This window comes from Misgurnus anguillicaudatus, chromosome 19 (assembly GCF_027580225.2).
Source record: "Misgurnus anguillicaudatus chromosome 19, ASM2758022v2, whole genome shotgun sequence".
NCBI classification, from domain to species: Eukaryota; Metazoa; Chordata; class Actinopteri; order Cypriniformes; family Cobitidae; genus Misgurnus; species Misgurnus anguillicaudatus.
The window spans coordinates 14,262,721-14,281,512 of record NC_073355.2 but is presented as its reverse complement, the minus strand read 5'-3'; the positions used below and the strand labels follow the sequence as shown (position 1 = coordinate 14,281,512).

The 18,792-nt window shown below is 39.2% G+C and overlaps 2 protein-coding genes across 4 annotated transcripts in view; one reads left to right on the top strand and one right to left on the bottom strand.

The window, feature by feature from the left end:
* ppan (peter pan homolog) overlaps positions 1-14,182 on the bottom strand; it is a 70,984-nt gene extending 56,802 nt beyond the window's left edge. Inside the window, exon 1 of the mRNA XM_055188666.2 lies at positions 14,043-14,182. Within this exon, the coding sequence (XP_055044641.1) occupies positions 14,043-14,081 (39 nt within the window). The 5' untranslated portion in view covers positions 14,082-14,182. The remainder of the gene's footprint in view (positions 1-14,042) is intronic.
* Positions 1-18,324, top strand: part of trip10a (thyroid hormone receptor interactor 10a) — a 29,593-nt gene extending 11,269 nt beyond the window's left edge. Inside the window, exons 3-15 of one of the 3 annotated variants that reach the window (XM_055188640.2) lie at positions 805-861; positions 2,539-2,686; positions 5,297-5,359; positions 6,938-7,042; positions 7,230-7,358; positions 7,478-7,624; positions 7,723-7,911; positions 11,521-11,685; positions 14,128-14,237; positions 16,171-16,303; positions 16,388-16,476; positions 16,610-16,734; positions 16,818-18,324. In XM_055188640.2, coding sequence (XP_055044615.2) covers positions 805-861; positions 2,539-2,686; positions 5,297-5,359; positions 6,938-7,042; positions 7,230-7,358; positions 7,478-7,624; positions 7,723-7,911; positions 11,521-11,685; positions 14,128-14,237; positions 16,171-16,303; positions 16,388-16,476; positions 16,610-16,734; positions 16,818-16,969 — 1,612 coding nt within the window. In that variant the 3' untranslated portion in view covers positions 16,970-18,324. The remainder of the gene's footprint in view (positions 1-804; positions 862-2,538; positions 2,687-5,296; positions 5,360-6,937; positions 7,043-7,229; positions 7,359-7,477; positions 7,625-7,722; positions 7,912-11,520; positions 11,686-14,127; positions 14,238-16,170; positions 16,304-16,387; positions 16,477-16,609; positions 16,735-16,817) is intronic. The other 2 variants (XM_055188646.2, XM_055188655.2) reach the window with 2 other exon arrangements.
* The last annotated feature ends 468 nt before the right edge of the window (positions 18,325-18,792 follow it).

The following is an 18,792-nucleotide window of genomic DNA, read 5'->3' as shown; positions in this document are numbered from 1 at the left end:
TGGTTGGCAGACAGTGGCCTGGTCTGATGAATCAAGATTCCTGGTGCATCAGGTTGACGGACGAGCATGCATATGCAGATTACCATCAGAGGCTATGGCCCCTGGATGAACTGTTGGGTGGTCACAGGTGATGTTTGGGCAATGTTGTCCCAGCTGTCAGGTATCTGAACATCACTGCGGACCAAGTACACCCATTCATGCCAATTGTGTTCCCTGCTGGGGCTGGCCATTACCCCAGGATAATGCGCCATGCGACACTTCCAGAATCGTCAAGGGGTGGTTCGAGGAACCTGATAGTGAATTTCTGTTAATGCCTTGGCCTGTAAATTCACCTGACATAAACCAAATTGAGCATTAGTGGTTCGACTTGGAAAAGTGGGTTTGCGGAATATCACCACCACCCCGCAATATACGAGATTCTGGATACCCGAGGAAACCTATTGCCACCTTGTCAAATCAATGCCTCGCCTCGTGGCTGCTGTTTTGTAGGCTAAAGGAGGCCCTGAAGGATATTAGGCAGGTATTCATAATATAATGGCTCATTGGTATATAAAGCACATTTCCCTTTGACATGCTTAAAATACACTGATATCTTTGATTTATCAAATGTTTTAGAAGCAAATTTTCATGCATTATCCCATGTAAATGCTTCCTGGTCGGCTGCTGGTTTTCTGACTCCTGCTGAGCATGTTCTACAACTTTTTACCATTTGTAACTTGACCACTTGCAAATAATTTTTTGTGATGTGAAGTTGATCCACAAAACAATGATTTTTAAAATCCAAATTTTTTATCTGGTTTCTAGAAATTTAACCAAGAAATACAGCCCTAAGCGAGGCAGCAAAGAAGAGCAGGAGTGCAGGTAATTTCATTTCATAAAATGCTTTCTGCGGGACAGTTGAACTATCCAGCCTGAACAATGTGATATTAGAAAAGAAAGCTGACAAATCCCCAGTCACTTGAATCAGATCACACTGGTCTGGTGAGCTGTGTCTGATGTTGCTACAGCGACTGAGCAGTGATACCTGTGGGATTGTTTCTGACTCCAAACAAAAGCACATTAGCTTAGCAAACAAATGCACAGACCTGCAAATGACTTTATGTATTCTCCCTCTGGAAAACGAAACTAATGAAGTCAGTCATGAATATCAGACAGCAGCCAGAGAAATACAGACAACATTAAATGAGATTTGGAATACGTATAATTTATGTAATCTGACTAATGAAAACCAAGTTAATATATTATTGATTACCTACTTACATTACATAAAAATAATGTCAGAGGGGTTATTCAGATTTTGCTTATCAACTTATTGACTCCAGTGTGTTAGAGTCGATATTTGCATCCATACCAAACCATATGGTAATTTAGCCTTATTACTGCCAACGGTTATGCAAAATATATTTAAGAAAATAACAGGTAAATACTATCATTTTACTATGGTAAAAAGAGCATTGCTTACCACTGTATTACTATAGTTTATTACAAATTTAATAGTTAAACGATGGTTATTAAACCGAGACAATTGAGTGATTCCTGTGGTTTTGCACGCAGAGACGCATTCACTTGATTCAGGCTATGTGATGTAAAAAAAAATGTGAATACAATGATCTTATCTTCACAGATAAACTAAATAGAAGAACCTGAGCTATCCTAAAATCAGTGGCGGCTTGTGACTGCTCATCCGAGGATGCACTAATTCAAAATAAGTGTTCGGATTGTCACGTGTGTGGTTCCCTTTTCCAAAATATGTGTTCTGCGCTTTCAGAGATCGTGTGTGCATCACATGTCATGCCAAAATAAGTGCCTTCTGCAGATGCGTCAAAATCGTTTATGATAAAAGAGATGCTCACGTTCTCAAAATACAAGCTAGACACTCCCTTAACAGTAAACTCTGATTACACATGAGATTATGCAAGTATCTGTCAAATGCGAGCGTCTCTTTATCATAAACCCTTTAGACGCGTCTGCAGCAGGCACTTTTTTTGGCATGACACGTGATGCACACACGATCTCTCAAAGCGCAGAACACATATTTTGAAATTACGAACCACACACAAGACAAGCTACATACATGTTGTGACGAACTTCGCATTGTGCGCTTCAAAAAAAAAAGAAGTCACCAGCCGCCACTCACTTAAATGCACAGGAATTGATATTAAAGGAACAGTATGTAGGATTGTGGCAAAAACTGGAAACTGGATTACTGCAATCACACAACTGGTTGCCAATACACAAAATGACAACATAAACATCAGTTGAGGGCTGCAACTCCACTTTTTAAATGAAAATATCCTGGCCGAACCACTGTTGTGAGTGATATAAGTATTTGAAATGAAAATGATTTCTTAATGTCTAGTGACATATCAGGGCCATTTTATGATTAATTGATGTAAATTTCTTACATACTGTTCCTTTAAGGATCCATAAGAATCTGATGCAGTGTACATTTTTAGATGCTGTGGCTGGTCACAGGTTTTGAAAAGATGAAGTTTGTAATAAAATCTGTAAGATCTCATTCATATAACATGTTTGCAGGTTTTCTAATCACCAGGCCTTTCTGGACATCATGAATGAGCTGAATGACTATGCAGGTCAGAGGGAGCTGATCGCTGAGAACATGATGATGAACATTTGCATCGAGCTCACCAAGTACCTGCAGGAACTCAAACAGGAACGTAAAATGGTAAGAGAGTCAAACAGCAGAACTGGGCCAAGCTTTAAATAAAGTATGCTATGGGACAGATGACTGGGGAGAGAAGAACGCTGAGAGGTGGATTATGGGTGTATAACAGCAGCATAGCCAGAAACTTTTGGGTAGATAGGCCTAAATAAATTATTGATTACATCGGGTCAGTAAAGTCATGAAGATTTATAAAATGAACATTTAAAGCTTTCTAGGGATGTATCTTCATCCTTTGAAGTTTATCCATTACACTAAAAATGTTAACAGATCAACAGTTTTCCTGTTTTAAGTTCATTTAAAGACAGATGTAAAATACAGCATTACAAGTCCACTCGCGATTGAGATTAGATATTAATATTGAGATATACAAGGCTGCTGGAAACTTTGTTAACCTTCTTGACTTCAGCACAACGTTGGAATCAAAGATGATGATGGGACTATAGTGCGGTAAAAAATAAATAGCATAAAGATTTTTGTCTGGGGCTAGAAAAAATATCTACGCCACTGACTGTTTTCTTAAGACAATGATGGGGTGAGCCTGAATGCACAACGGGTTGCCCCGGACCGCCCATGGCTACACCAGAGGTTTAAAGGAGAGACAGTGTGCATGATTATAAAGTAACATCAGTCTATTTTGGAGGAAGTGTTTTAGTTTATGGCACACTGTGGAATGTTTTGGTTTGAGCTCACTGGTGTTTATCTTCATAAAAAACATGCTCCCCAAATAACCATAACCTTACATTGTCTTATCTTGTTTGTCTTTGTGAATCGGCTGTAGTGCTTGCAAAGGCAAACATCTAACATTGGTTCACATTTGTAGGATCAAAAATTTAAATTCATGAACAGGCAGGTGTAATTTCATTTTGAATTTGGGGGGACATCTGACTGTTTCCATAAAGTATACCGTTGCTCAGTTTCCTTTACCTTTTTCCACCCAAGAACAAAGAACCATTTAGGGATTTTCAACAAAATCCTAACCCTAATATTATGTTTTGGCCAAGGGGCAACCTTCCGGTCTCTCTTGAACATGGAAGTGACTTAGAGCAGAATTGAACCCTAGACATTCTAGCCTGTTATCAAGGTTAATTTATTTCTATTTTAATTTTTACTTGAGAAAAAAGAGAAATATGCACTATTTTGATAAATTAGATTGACAGGGTGTTAAAGCGGAATTGTCGTAATAGTCTTTGATGGACTCAATTAAAGGAATAGTCTACTCATTTTCAATATTATAATATGTTATTACCTTAACTAAGAATTGTTGATACATCCCTCTATCATCTGTGTGCGTGCACGTAAGCGCTGGAGCGCGCTGCGACGCTTCGATAGCATTTAGCTTAGCCCTATTTATTCAATGGTACCATTTAGAGATAAAGTTAGAAGTGACCAAACACATCAACGTTTTTCCTATTTAAGACGAGTAGTTATACGAGCAAGTTTGGTGGTACAAAATAAAACGTAGCGCTTTTCTAAGTGGATTTAAAAGAGGAACTATATTTTATGGCGTAATAGCACTTTTGGAGTACTTCGACTCGCCTGAAAAGTCCGCTCCCCTTCTCACTCTCATAATGGGAGAGGGAGGGTGTTACTGCGCCGAGTCGAAGTACTCCCAAAAGTGCTATTACGCCATAAAATATAGTTCCTCTTTTAAATACGCTTAGAAAAGCGCTGTTTTATTTTGTACCACCAAACTTGCTTGTATAACTACTCGTCTTAAATAGGAAAAACGTTGATGTGTTTGGTCACTTCTAACTTTATCTCTAAATGGTACCATTGAATGAATGGGGCTAAGCTAAATGCTATCAAAGCGTCGCAGCGCGCTCCAGCGCTTACGTGCACGCACACAGATGATAGAGGGATGTATCAACAATTCTTAGTTAAGGTATTTTAATATTGAAAATGAGTAGACTATTCCTTTAAGGGCGTGGCCACTTAAGTGACAGGTGGATTGCTGCTGCTGTCACTTCCGTCGAGCAAGGTGGGTGTGGTTTCAGCAACCAGGCACCTCAGCTCTACCCATGTTCCGCCTCTTATGCTGCGTTCAGACCAGCTGCAGTAAAGGCGTCAAGTGCGAGTGATTTCAATGTTAAGTCAAAGTGAAGACGCATTGACGCGTGTCTGGAGGTCTCCCGGCGTGAATGAGGCGTTTAGTGTGGCGGGGTAGACGTGATTCCGCCTCATTCGCACAAATGCCGTGAATTGAGCGTTGCTAAAAATTATGAAGTACACAGAAGAATAATTTATATAAAAAAAAGAATTGCCTTTTTTATTTATGGTGACTTTTTGATCAAGCTTTTATAAACACTCGACGTGTTTCCAGGCTGACCTCAGGTGATCTCAAAAAGGCTAACCTGCATATCTAGGGATCAAAATGTAGTTGGCTTGGGAGGAGACTTTTTGACTACCCATCCACAAAGTACACCCTAGCAACCACCTAGCAAATGACCATAACACATTAGCAATTACATAGCAACCACCCACAGTGTCTTGGCATTATAGGTAGGGGTATAGGCTTTACATTGCAAAACAAGTACAGTAACTCACACTCTCTCTCTCTCTCTCTCTCTCTCTGTCTCTCTTTCTCTCTCTCTCTCTCTCTGGAATGTGCAGCATCTGACAGAAGCCAAGAAAGCACAGCAGTCTCTGGAGAGCACCTACAAGCAGCTGGACAATGTAAGTCTTTCTGTGAATGGTAGAGGGCATGTTGTGTCCCACCATGTCTTTGATCGTCTCATTGAGCAGACACAGTCCACGATTGAGTTTCCGTCGCTGTCAGACACTTGCATTAGTGCTTTTTGTTGTGTAATTGCTGACTGCCGAGGCTCTTTTGTCCCCATTGTTTTTGCTCAGAACAGGTTTGTGTGTGCTCGTGTTTGGGGGATTGAAAGTGATTGTTTGCACGCCGTTTCTGTGGCTGTTGTGTTTGGTTAGGTGAGGGGAAGGAGCGTAAACATGCATTCAGATGCTCTCTTAAAGGTATAACAGCACAAATATATTTTAGCTGTTTACAGTGAGGAAATAAATTATCCTGTTTGGTTGTAAAAAGTCATTTGATTAGAAATTAGGATTTCTTTTCATTAGGTTTACAGGGTTTCCCGCAGAAAATTTGTTACTTATGGTGGTAGGGTTGGGTTGGGCAGGGCACATAAATAATGGACATAAATAACGTGAGCAAGAGCGCTCAACAATTATATCGAATAAACAGGCACGTGCAACCTAGCTAGCAGGTTACTCAAACAACAAAATCACCTGCTCACTTACTTTAAATTTGCAAGAACTAGACTAATACAATAACAGGCTAAAATAAACCCAAAACATAAGTCCACTTACAGTTCTCACGGACACGCGTTTTATTAACTGGCTATCCTCCAGACAACGTCTTTCTCTCATTTCCGCCATGTGGCGCACGTGCTCGCTCGCTGTGTTAAGGGCATCCACTCTATTCTCCGAGATGCACTTGATGGCCTTTTGTGCAGCAATTTTTTTTTTGGACGACCTAGTTAAGGCGGTAGGGTTTCCCAGCTTAGGTGGGCCGCCCAAACTGCAGAGTGCCTGGGTTTAAGAGATCTTGCAGGTTCCTGCTTTTGCAGTCTGACTAGAGCTCGTATTAAATACTGGTCACATTAGATTATAATTTTAGTCTGTTTTTTTAATACTGCATACACTACATTTCCTGTATTTTCTGCTTGTATTCTAATAAAGGGACTGAGAAATATTTACAATATATACGCTTACAAGACTTTTGCACAGTACCGCATGTTACGTTGCAGAGTTTAAATGCTGTTTGTTCTTTGAATACAATAGCAGCAAATAGGGGCAGATGCTGTCAAACCACAAAAATGATAAAATCAAGAGATTATGCTTTACATTAAATGCTGTATACAAGTTATCTGACATGGGCAGACTGACAGAAAGCATTAAGGTAAAGGTGAACAAGGCCGAGCACAGAGGCAGAATAAGGTGGGGATTTTGGGAAAGTAGTAAAAATTTAGGAAAAAAAAAAGAGTTAGGAACTATATTTAGATGTTGTCTATACAATGAAATAAAAGATTATAACACTACATTTTAAATTATTTAAATCCATGAAGTCTCATCTGCGTTTACTTTTATATTCAGATTTGCCACATAAAGACACCAGGTTTGAAGTCAGCGATGTGAAATGCTATTTTTTATTGATCTGTTACTTCAACTAAGATACAGATGACCAAAAAATATAGTTTTGTATTCACATGATGTGTTTTTTTTGTGTAGAGTAAAAAGCGTTTTGAAAGGGAATGGAGAGAAGCAGAAAAAGCTGCACAATATGCGGAGAAAACCGATCAAGATCTCAACGCCACCAAAGCCGATGTGGAGAAGGTACATTTAAGCATTTATCACTTCCCCAAATGCCACACCTGTGCATGCTGAACATCCTCAAAAACATGCCATCTAATTTTCATCATATCCAAATGCATTGCTGTCATTTCCTTGTTCCACTTCATATAACAGTGCCTGATTTCATTAACTTGGACAGTCTTTATCTGTGTATGCTATGTACCTGCAGGCTAAACAGCAGGCGCACATGCGCACGCATATAGCCGAGGAGTGCAAGAACGACTACGCTGCACAGCTGCAGAAGTACAACAAGGAACAGAACAACTTTTACTTCACCGACATTCCCGTTATTTTCAATGTAAGCAGTGCCCCAGGTCCCAACGTGTTTCGACACATCTGTTCCTCTCTGCTTATTTTCTAAAGTATCCCACACGTTCTTGAATGAATGCAAGTGATACTGTGTATATGTTGCTGCAGAGGCTGCAGGACATGGATGAGCGGCGTATTAAAAAGCTGTCGCAAGGCTACATCCTGTTTGCAGACACTGAGCGGCATGTAATGCCCATCATCGGGAAGTGTCTGGAGGGAATGACCAGAGCCGGAACAAACGTCAACGAGAGGAACGTGAGTGTGCGGCCCTATTCCCTTAAAAGTAAATACTTGGAGAGTACTAATGGCCCTCCGCAAGCCCATGCATGGAGTAAATCATCTGTGTTTTTCAGGACTCAGTGGTTCTCATAGAGCAACATAAGTCGGGCTTTGAGAGACCAGGAGATCTGGACTTTGAGGACTATAGTCAGGGCATCAACCGAGCCTCCTCTGATAGCAGTCTTGGCACCCCTAAAGGTCCTCTGGAGCTTCTAGGCAAGAACAGGAACAAAACCTTCAGATTGTTCAATAAGAAGAGCAAGGTAGGCTTCATAATAGGCTTCAGTGTTTGGTGGAGATGAAATATACCCTGCTGGATAAACTAGGTCATGCCAGTCTAAACTCACACCTTGTGGCTCTTGGTCTACCTGACCAATCACCAAAAGCAGCAGTTAGAAGCCGTGTAACACTTACAGTCTTACTGTAATACGTACTGTAATACCAGCAACTATTCAATACTGGTTTGGCTGGATTTTCCAGCAGGGTGAAGATTTTTCAGAGGGGTGAATCATAGCAGAGGTTTGGTTTAAGATGTTTTAAGTTTTCGAGAGATGTGAATAGATCTAAGACTATGGTCACTGGCACCCTTCGTCGTCTTTATAGACAAATGCATGATGGTTAAATCCACCCTTGTTTTTCTTGAGCCTTTCTCGATCTCTCACATACCCCATACAGATCAACACACTTTCCCAGTATGCATCTTTTGCATGGCTATTTGGCTGTAAACAGGGATGGAAAAGCCCCCAGCTCTGTTGTTTTGCTCAGCGTGTGACCACTTCTCTTATTGGTAGCATTCTATCACATTTGTGTTTCTCTTAGGGCATGGCATAGATCCTGCTCTATCTCTTGTGGGCTTTATAACATAAACACACTAGTGCTATTATGTATCGTATAATATATCCTTCAGTCCCATCACAATGACACCCTTGTGCACTGTCTTCCACAAGAAAAGATGCTTGGTTGCATCTGGTTAGCTTGTTAAGGAGACAAATCCTCTTAAAATGAGGTTTGGGGCGAAGCATAGCGAGGAACATTCTCCTCTCGCTAGTCATGTGATGATTCAGAGCTCAATGTCGGATTCAGTCGGATTGTCTCTGCTTATGTATAAATGAAGAGTGAGTTTTTTTGGGATTACTTCACCTTCAGATTAATAACATCTCTTCCTGCCGCCACCATTGACCTCACTTCCTACCGCTTCATTGCTTGGCCTTCATCTATTCTTTCAGGACTTTCCCTGCCAGCCTGTCTAAACTTGTTTAGTTTTCTTCTGTTTCATTGTCATGTCCTGATTGCTGTGTGGATTCATTCTTTTCTTTGTGCGTTGGCAAATACAGTGTCATGTTTTAGAAAACTTGAACCACAAATCAGATTTGCTCCTCCTCTACCTTAAGAAGTTCAACTTACTGCATTCTCAAAAGTTTTGCTTACTCTGCATGTCCCTTTTCCGGCTGAGACAGTCACAAAGCTAAAACCATTTTGGGGGAAATGCTTATTTTTAGCGCGCAGTCAGTCAAACGCAGAATTTGCTGATGATAATTTATATTTAGATCTTTAAGTTTGTATCTCGCATAACAATATTATTCATAGATATGGCAATCCCACAATTCATTGAATATTTATTACAAATAAAAATTGGCTAGTTTCATCTAATACTTAATACCTTTTTAGTGTAGGGTTGCAAATGGGCAGAGATTTTCTGGAAATTGTAAAAAAAAAACTTTTAGAAAATATCCATTAATAGCTGGCAATTATTTAAATATTCCAAAATATCAAAATGTGGCATAAATAAAACATTTTGTTTGGTCATAAGTGGACATACATGAAAAATAAAGTATATGTGACCCTGGACCACAAAACCAGAGATTTATATATCATCTGAAAGCTAAACAATTAAACTTTCCATTGATAAATGTTAGGATAGGACAATATTTGAAGAGTTTGGTTCCAAAACGCGATAAACGCCATTTCTGAAAAAAATTAGTTACTGCCAAAATCAGTATTATATCAGGTCAGTATTTAAAGGAACAGTATGTAAGAAATTTATATCAATTAATCATAAAATGGCCCTGATATGTCACTAGACATTAAGAAATCATTTTCATTTCAAATACTTATAACACTTACAACAGTGGTCTGGCCAGGAAATTGCCATTTGAAAAGGGGAGTTGCAGCCCTCAACTGATGTTTATGTTGTCATTTTGTGTATTGGCCACCAGTTGTGTGATTGCAGTACCAGTTTTAGCCACAATCCTACATACTGTTCCTTTAAAAGTAAATAATTAATTTTACGCAAAGATGGATTTGAATTTTTTTATGTTTTTATAACCTAAAGATGCTATGAGAAAGTTTGTAACAGAAAATAGTGGTTTTCATCTTGTCACTTTCTTGGTATGAAAAACACGTTTTTACCGAAATTTGTCAAAATGGATTTATTGCGTTTTGGAACCAAACTTTTCATTTAGTGATTTAAAATCTAATCTGAGAGTGCAAAAAATCTAAATATTGAGGAAATCGACTTTAAGTCCAAATTTAGACACAGATTACTAATGAAAAGGTTCGTTTTAGCACTCTCTAATGGCTTATGCTGTAAAGATGTTGTTGACTGAATAGGGGAAGTTGTAAGCTTTTACATAAAAAACAAACTTAAATGGGAAATCCCTAAGGAACGGGTTGCAACGCGGAGTTTGTAGGTAGGAATTTTTCAAAATATCTTCATGAAATGTGATCTTTACATTAATATACTGATGATGTTTGCATTTAAGAAAAATTTATATTTTTGACCCATGAAATGTATTTTTTTTTACAAATATACCCGTGTGACTTATGACTTATGATGGTTTTGTGGTCCAGCGTCACAAATTGTTTTAACCAAGCTCATGCTTCAAGGTGTTTTCCCAACTGCATTTAAGTTCCCTGTTATAAGCTAAACGGCGATTTACAGTTTATTCCCATTAATTCCCCTATATTCCCGTTAATTCCATTGGAATGTTTCCAACTTTTAAAATATCCAGAATTGTGCAACCCTATTCTAGCATAGCAAGTAATTAGCCTAGCAAGTTGCTAGCAGGCGATTGTGACGTTCCTTTTTTAGTTAAGATGACTTAATAGATCTGTTACAAAAAACACAGGCAACCAACTTTAAGTCACAGAATCCGCTTGCTTATTTACAATTTTATCCCATGTAGTATAATTCCTATATAGTTCCATCTTGTAATATGTGCTCTGTTTTAAAGCCTTTTCGTGTCGTCCATGTTTAAACAGCCTTCAAGTCAGCACACAAACAGCACACTTCATGCATACAGACTAAACTGTATAGTCAATATTGACATTGAAAACATGGTAAGTTAGGGGAATGTCCTAATGTTGTTTGTGGTGATGTACATGTCATAAAGATAGCTATGACCTGAAGGCAACATTATCTGTTGTAAAAACCCATGACCCAAAAGAGTGCTTACTTATCCCTTATGAAAATTTAAAAAAAAATTATTACAGCAAATTAATAAAACAAACATGATTACTCTAGTTAAACCATGGTTACACCATCATTTTGCTAAAGTAACCTTAGTATATGTTTAATGCACTTTCACAAGAATAAAAGTAAAGTTTAGTAAGGGATGGAGCCACTGTTTGCCTCTTCATCTCTGGCTGATTCCATTGCTGTTATTTTGGGTGGTTTGGGGTTCTTTTTCTCGCTTCTGTTGCTCTTGCAGAGTTTGGTCCATGGTTGTCCTCGTTGCTGTTTTGATGTTGCTTTAAGGTGTTTGATGGTGTCTCTTTCCTTTGTGATATGTTTTTTGTTTTGTTTTTCCCCTCCACCCTTCTCCCATTCTGTCCTTATGTTCTTTTGGGTTTGTGTCTGGTGTCTATCCCAGCTTCCCTCATCTGCGCTCAGTCCCTTCTCCACACCCCCCACACCCTCGCCCGCTAACGGACCCCCCTCCCCCAAGTTTGGCCGGGATCCCCTGTCGTACTGTTTGAAGGAAATCAATAAGACAGTCAAACCTCGAATCTCTTCCTTCCGGACCCTCAAGAAAACGGTGAGTGTGATGGGTCAGGGGATAGGCAACCTGATGAAACCATGTGCTTCTGCTGCTGCATGGCTTTTTGAGGCATTCAGCGGCCAATGAAAGCATAGACTGATCTGGGTCATCCATAATGTGTAATGGCATGTGCATGGGTGGTCACAATAAAGTAAAAATCACACCTCTTTCACATACAATGATCTTCAATCACAAAAACTTTTCACCTTATTTCTGCTAAGGCTGGCGTCACGACAAACCAGGTCCAAACAACTGTGTAATGGTAGGGGGTCACTGACTCCCTACTGACTGCTCTTGCCGAAATCATGCCACTCTCAGCCCTGCGGTCCGTCACGCTAGACGACTAAGAATGTAAGAGGGGTGAAAGATTGAACAACTGCCTGTGACATGTCTCTCAGATTCCCCGTCACGTATCGCGGTGTCCCAGATTGGCAACAAATCAACACGGCAGTCATCGAAATGAGAACAGGAGCACAGTGCGACGTAAATAACTGCTGTCAACTGATAGGGTGCAGTTCACAGAATAAATTGTGAAGGTGCATGATACGTGCAGTAAGTTAAAAATGTATAGCGTGTGCCCAGGGCACCTGCCTGCTTTAGTAAAAACAAGACATACTTTTAATAAAAGTAGACTTTTACCTCTGCTTTCTTATGTTATTAGTTAATGTGTAGAAAAAACAACAGAAATAAGCTTAGTTACACCATTATAATGTAACTAGTCCTTGTTAGGTATTCAAGCATAAAATTGGGGATGAGAATAACTCATTGGTCACTGCAAGGGAAGGACAGCCTGTCTTTTTAAAGGCTAAATATAAAATATGTTCAGATTTGGCATCAACTTCAAGTCCATGGGGTTGTTAATTCTGTCTTACTTGCACATTGTGCACCAACTCTCTCTATGACTTTTCAGTCGTTCTTTAAAATAAGGGTGAAAATTGGCTAGTGACGCCAGCTTAAAACACTTTTTTTTACTTTGTTTCACAGGTTAATCCATAGTTGCTTTCTGAAATCAAATATTAATTGGGGTTGGCTGTTTTGTACCATATATATGGATGCTTCATTCCCTCTTTCCTTAAAGGGATAGTTCACTCAAAAAAAAAAAAAAAAAAAATTAGTCCATTAATTACAGACCTTAATGCCATCCTAGATTTATGTGACTTTTTTTCTTTAGCCGAACACATCAGAGTTATATTAAATAATATCCTGGCTCTTTCTAGCTTTGTAATATGTGACCCTGAAATCCAGGCTAAATATTAGTGTTGACAAAACATGCAGTCATGAAACATGCAAGAATCAATGATCATCTTACTGTACTTACTGGCATAAAGTGGGCATGCCTCCATTTCGCGTGTATTCAATCTCTTTACGTGTTTACATTCAAATGTGATGTATCAATCGCTAAATGTGCTCAAAATACAAATAATTTTTCCTGACAAATGTACACTCACCTAAAGGATTATTAGGAACACCATACTAATACTGTGTTTAACCCCCTTTCGCCTTCAGAACTGCCTTAATTCTACGTGGCATTGATTCAACAAGGTGCTGAAAGCATTCTTTAGAAATGTTGGCCCATATTGATAGGATAGCATCTTGCAGATGATGGAGATTTGTGGGATGCACATCCAGGGCACAAAGCTCCTGTTCCACCACATCTCAAAGATGCTCTATTGGGTTGAGATCTGGTGACTGTGGGGGCCATTTTAGTAAAGTGAACTCATTGTCATGTTCAAGAAACCAATTTGAAATGATTTGAGCTTTGTGACATGGTGCATTGTCCTGCTGGAAGTAGCCATCAGAGGATGGATGGGTACATGGTGGTCATAAAGGGATGGACATGATCAGGTAGGCTGTGGCATTTAAACGATGCCCAATTGGCACTTAGGGGCTAAAGTGTGCCAAGAAAACATTCCCCACACCATTACACCATTGCATTAATGAGAAATTGAACAGGTGTTCCTAATAATCCTTTAGGTGAGTGTATAATTTCACTTCAACATATATTAAAAATATAGATTAAAAATATGGAGTAAAATAAAGTGTTTTCGGGTAAAGAAAGGCAGTAATACACCTAGAATGGCATTAAAGTGGAAATTTTGGGTGAACTATTTCTTTAACAAATCTGTGTCTGGTGATAACATCACCAATGACCACTATCAGTATTTCAACTGTAACGCTGCTGTGATTTATTTTTTCTTCTTCAAATTATCACCCAACTGCGATGTAACCTTGAATATAACTTTTGTAGAAGCGGCTATTTTAAATGAAACCCACAGCCAAATCATATATTTACAGTACACCATCTGACCTAATTGTTATAAACAAAACTCATTTATGTTTATGTATGTCTTTACCTGGCTTGTGGTGTTGAAGGCGTGGCTATATGTTTGCATGTGTGAAGCTCTATGATTGACAGTGCCTCTCCTTCCCTCTCCTCAGTCCGTTGACAGCGAGAGCTTTACCCATCTCCCTCCAGAGCAACGCAGGAAACGCTTGCAGCAGAAGATCGACGACATTAGCAAAGAGCTGCAGAAGGAAATAGATCAGAGGTGAGATGACCGCCATGCTGTCTCCCCGACGACCATTGCTATGGCAACCGGCCGCAGCTGATTTCTCAGGGTTACCGGGGTCTGGGATTTGTTTACAAAACTCCTCTGATCTCTGAGGAGCAAACCATGTTGAGTGGCACAAGAAATTCTTTGTGTCTTTTGTCAGTAGCTGCGTTTCCATTAAAGATTTGCGCAAAACTTCAGTGTTATTTTCTCAATGACCGTAATTTTGTTGTCTTGCAATCAGTCTTTTCAAAAACCATGGTGACTGGTGTGTTCTACTTCATACGGTGCCGCGCAGACCGATGGCCGGATGACATCAAAATACCACGAGAGCAGTTGACTGCCGAATCACTCTTGTGGTATTTTTGTGTTATGCGTTTGTGAAGTGGAACACACCTCTTTTGTCTTGTCCTCCAACCAAACATACCGTGCCATAGTTAAAGAATGATCACAAAAAGTTTCCATTGCAGTTTTTCGACATTCCTTTGTCAAATTGCCTGAAAAATCACCCTTGAGCGTTATTTTCAATGTCGATAAAAAACTTGCGAAATGACAGCGTTTCCAGTAACCAATGTTATGCGACTAAAACATCATTTTCTTTAGTGATAAGTCATTCCAGAGAGCATGGCGATAAGTGTGTTTGGCTACATACAGAGCCGTGCAGACCGACATGCGCAAAACATCAAAATCCCCTGAGAGCGACTCGAAAGCATACAGAGCAGTCGACTATCGAATCGCTCTTGCGATATTTTGATGTCATGTGCTTGCCGGTTCTTGCCTCGCTGCATGAAGCCAAAAACACCTCTTCTGTCTTGTTCTTCATCCAAACATCTTGCACCGCACCATATTTAAAGAATGATGTGACCTAACCTGAGTGTAAAAACGTTTTTGTTATATGGAAGTTTTTGCGAAATTGCGTTTCTATTGGGCATTGTTTCAATTTCCGCCATTTAAAGGGTGATGGAAACATGTCTGGTAGGGATGCTCTGATTGATCGGCCGTCGATCGGTATTGGCCGATAACGGCATTTAATGACTCGATCGGTACTTTCTAAATTTGCCATTCTTGTGAACCGATCTTTCTGTTTACTTTTGTCATCATAGGGATCCTGAATGCGGCTGCAATTAGAGACAATTTTTTACGTAGCACAAGCATTTTTATAACCCGTTGCTCATGTGCGACGTGCAGATTTGGATTTCTCTCTCTGCATTTACAGAGATATGTGTATTTTCTATGAGGACGCGCTCCAGTCAACAGCGTGACGCGTCTTCACATCCTCATCAAACAGCGTTTACAACACACCTATTGCGGACAATTGCATCCTCATGCCAAACGTTTATTATTTGCATGCATTTTAAAGATTTGACCGTTTAAACTTTCTTTTTCATCAGCTGCTCTTGTCCGCGTACACACGACGCCCACACAGCAGCCTGTCGTCAGTGCACGTGAACAGAGCGATCTCTCTCAAAAGCTACAGTATCCTAATTCATCTCTGAATAAAATCACTCTATGCTCTTGACTGAAGAACTGTTGTACTTAATACGAATCCATGTATATTTAATTCATACAGTAAAGACTGTTTCATTTTCATTACTTTTAAAGACATAAGCCTTTATTATAATTTCTATTTGCAGAAGAAATATTTGTTGTGCCTACTTATTTGAGTCTCTATTAAAACAGTGATATACCTTATTATTACTGCAAGTAATAAAACAAAGGCAACATCTGTGGTATTACTTCATCAAGATAAAATGTTAACAGTTACAGTCATCAAAGAGCTCGCATATCAGCTTTAAAAAATGGTATCGGAATTGGACGATCACGAAGATAACAAATCGGTAATCAGTATTGGCTGCAAATAAAACCCTGATCGGAGCATCCCTAATGTCTATTGTCTTTACATAAATATATAATGTATATCTGTGTGCAGTGAGGCTCTGGGCAAGATGAAAGACGTGTATGAAAAGAACCCTCAGATGGGAGACCCTGCCAGTTTGGCTCCTCAGATCACTCAGACGGCACAAAACATGGACAGACTGAGAGGAGAACTCAACAAATATGAGGTTTCAATTGGACACCCCCTATGTTAAATCCTTACGTGCTTTATAAACATCATCTCAACCCTTTTATTTCTGTGTTTGTTGTAGGGCTGGCTCACAGAAGCAGGAGGCCGTGGAGACACGATACGATACTCGACTCATTCTCTAAATAACAACGGCGCTCACAACCCCAACAGGTCAGTTTTATATTAAACATAAAGTAAATCATCTTCTCATTACGGTCTATATTCTTGCTAATTCTTTATTTTGATAGACATTTACGTGCCTGGCTACTGTATAGACAACATTAATGCAATTTATTTATTTCAGTCCTGGAGCTCTCTTAGATGAGACTGACAACTCCCAAGCCATCTATACTGAATTTGACGACGAATTTGAGGAAGAGGATCTGGCCGCACCTATTGGTCAATGCACAGCTCTCTACAATTTCCCAGGTATAATTATACGCCTCTCACACCTACTTTGGGAATATCATACGGATCCCGTTGCTTCGACTCTCACCTCCCTCTGTCTACAGGCTCCAGTGAGGGAACCATATCGATGCAGGAAGGGGAGGTGCTGTCTGTGGTGGAGGAAGATAAAGGCGACGGATGGACACGGGTGCGCCGGAACAACGGGGACGAGGGCTACATCCCGACGTCTTACGCTACCATCAAACTTAATAAATGACCTCATCTTTCAATCTTTATTGCAGCAGAGGAGCACTATACCAAACACTTAGCTTTAGATTATACATCCCTGTGTGGCTTGCCGGCGCTCCTCTTGGAAAGAGAGTTTGGGGAAATATTGCGCTAATAGACTCCTACCCTAAAAATAAGTGTATTTCTCAGGGTGTGTATTGTGTCAGTACATGAGCTAGAGAAGGTTGGAATCATTTTTTTCCTCATTATTTGACCTACATGGAAAACAATGCAGCAGAGTGCCAAATACATAAGCAACTGTTGCTCAACAGAGACGTCAGATCTTCTGGTCTCTGATGCGGACTTTGATAGCAGCCTATCAGAAGAGCCAAGATGTTTTTCCTTCACAAAGATCCTTCGTCTGGAGCTGTGGGTATGATGAGGGAATGATGTAATTTGAACATATAATTCCAGCTCCATACTTGAGCAAAAAGTCCTGTGCCATCTCTGCTGGCAGACATTCAGAAAACCCTTCGCCTCCCCCACGTGAAGCAACATTTTAACTTGAAGTATTTGCTCTGATGATCCGAGTGGCCAAACTTTGTTTCACAGTCTTACATATGCTTTCCTATGTGTGCGTAACAATGGTCTATATGCCACATCTGTGAGATGATAGGATGTTTATGTGTATAGACAATAGTGAGCAATGGCATTTAAGTAATAGTAAGTTGACATTTTTTTCCTTATAAGACTGTTACGCAAATACACAAGATAAACTTTGCAATATAAAATTAAGACAATCAAAGCCTTTCTACATGGATAAAGTCACAGTTCTCAACTCTAAAACTATATATAGATTTTTTTGAATATAATTTATTGAGTATATAAATAAGTTTGTATATTAAACGTCACATTTTAAGAGATAACTGCACACATTTGCTATTTCAGATAGATCAGCAAAATATTACTCGAAATTGAAAACAAAAACAAAACATTCAGGCTACAAAAAGCTAGGATTTTCGTATATACGGTATAAATAATATATTTTTAGTCGTCACAACGCCACTATTGTCTTATTATCATTTTATTCTTGATGAATAAAGATTTGTATAGTAATAACAGAACTATTGAGAAGTCTCTGTGTTCTGCATTTGTTTTGTTTGTTTTTAAGGCAAAATTTGTTAATGTTTGGCTAAGTCAATGTGCCTTCAACGTTGTGTATATACCATATTAAGAATACACCATTTTAATGTCTTTATAAATCTCAAGCACATTTCCACTTGATACAGTACAATATGTCTCGACCGTTTCTTTGTTTTTGGTAACATTTTTTACGAAAAGATGTTTATGACTTATTTGTCATAAGTGAATCTCTGTTTTAATAAATATTAGACTTACAACTTACCGTTCATGCTATTTCATTTTATTTTTTTGTCAGGTTTTCTAAAATGAAGTTTAACTGCAAGTTACCTCACTGTTTACCTAACTGTTTTTTTTTACCTCACAAGTGCCGCCTAAACGTAAATACAGACATCTGTAACGTACACAACCAATGAACGCTCGCTCTCGTCTGTGGTCGCTTGGCAACAGTCCACAGGCTAATTAACTTCACATTTCTTTAAAAAGATTATTACGTTTATTATGAATAATAAATGATACTATTTATTGAACAATTATGTCTTTAATCATATTGTTTGTAAAAACCTGTAGACATTGTGCTCGAGAACATACGGCACCTCGTGGCCAACTATAATAAGACAGGAAATGATTATACCTCCGACAGGTGGCGGTGTTGTACAACAAATCAAACACGGGACAAATTGCTCATCATTCTTTGCTTATTTTCGTGAACGATTTGAAAAAAAAAGAATG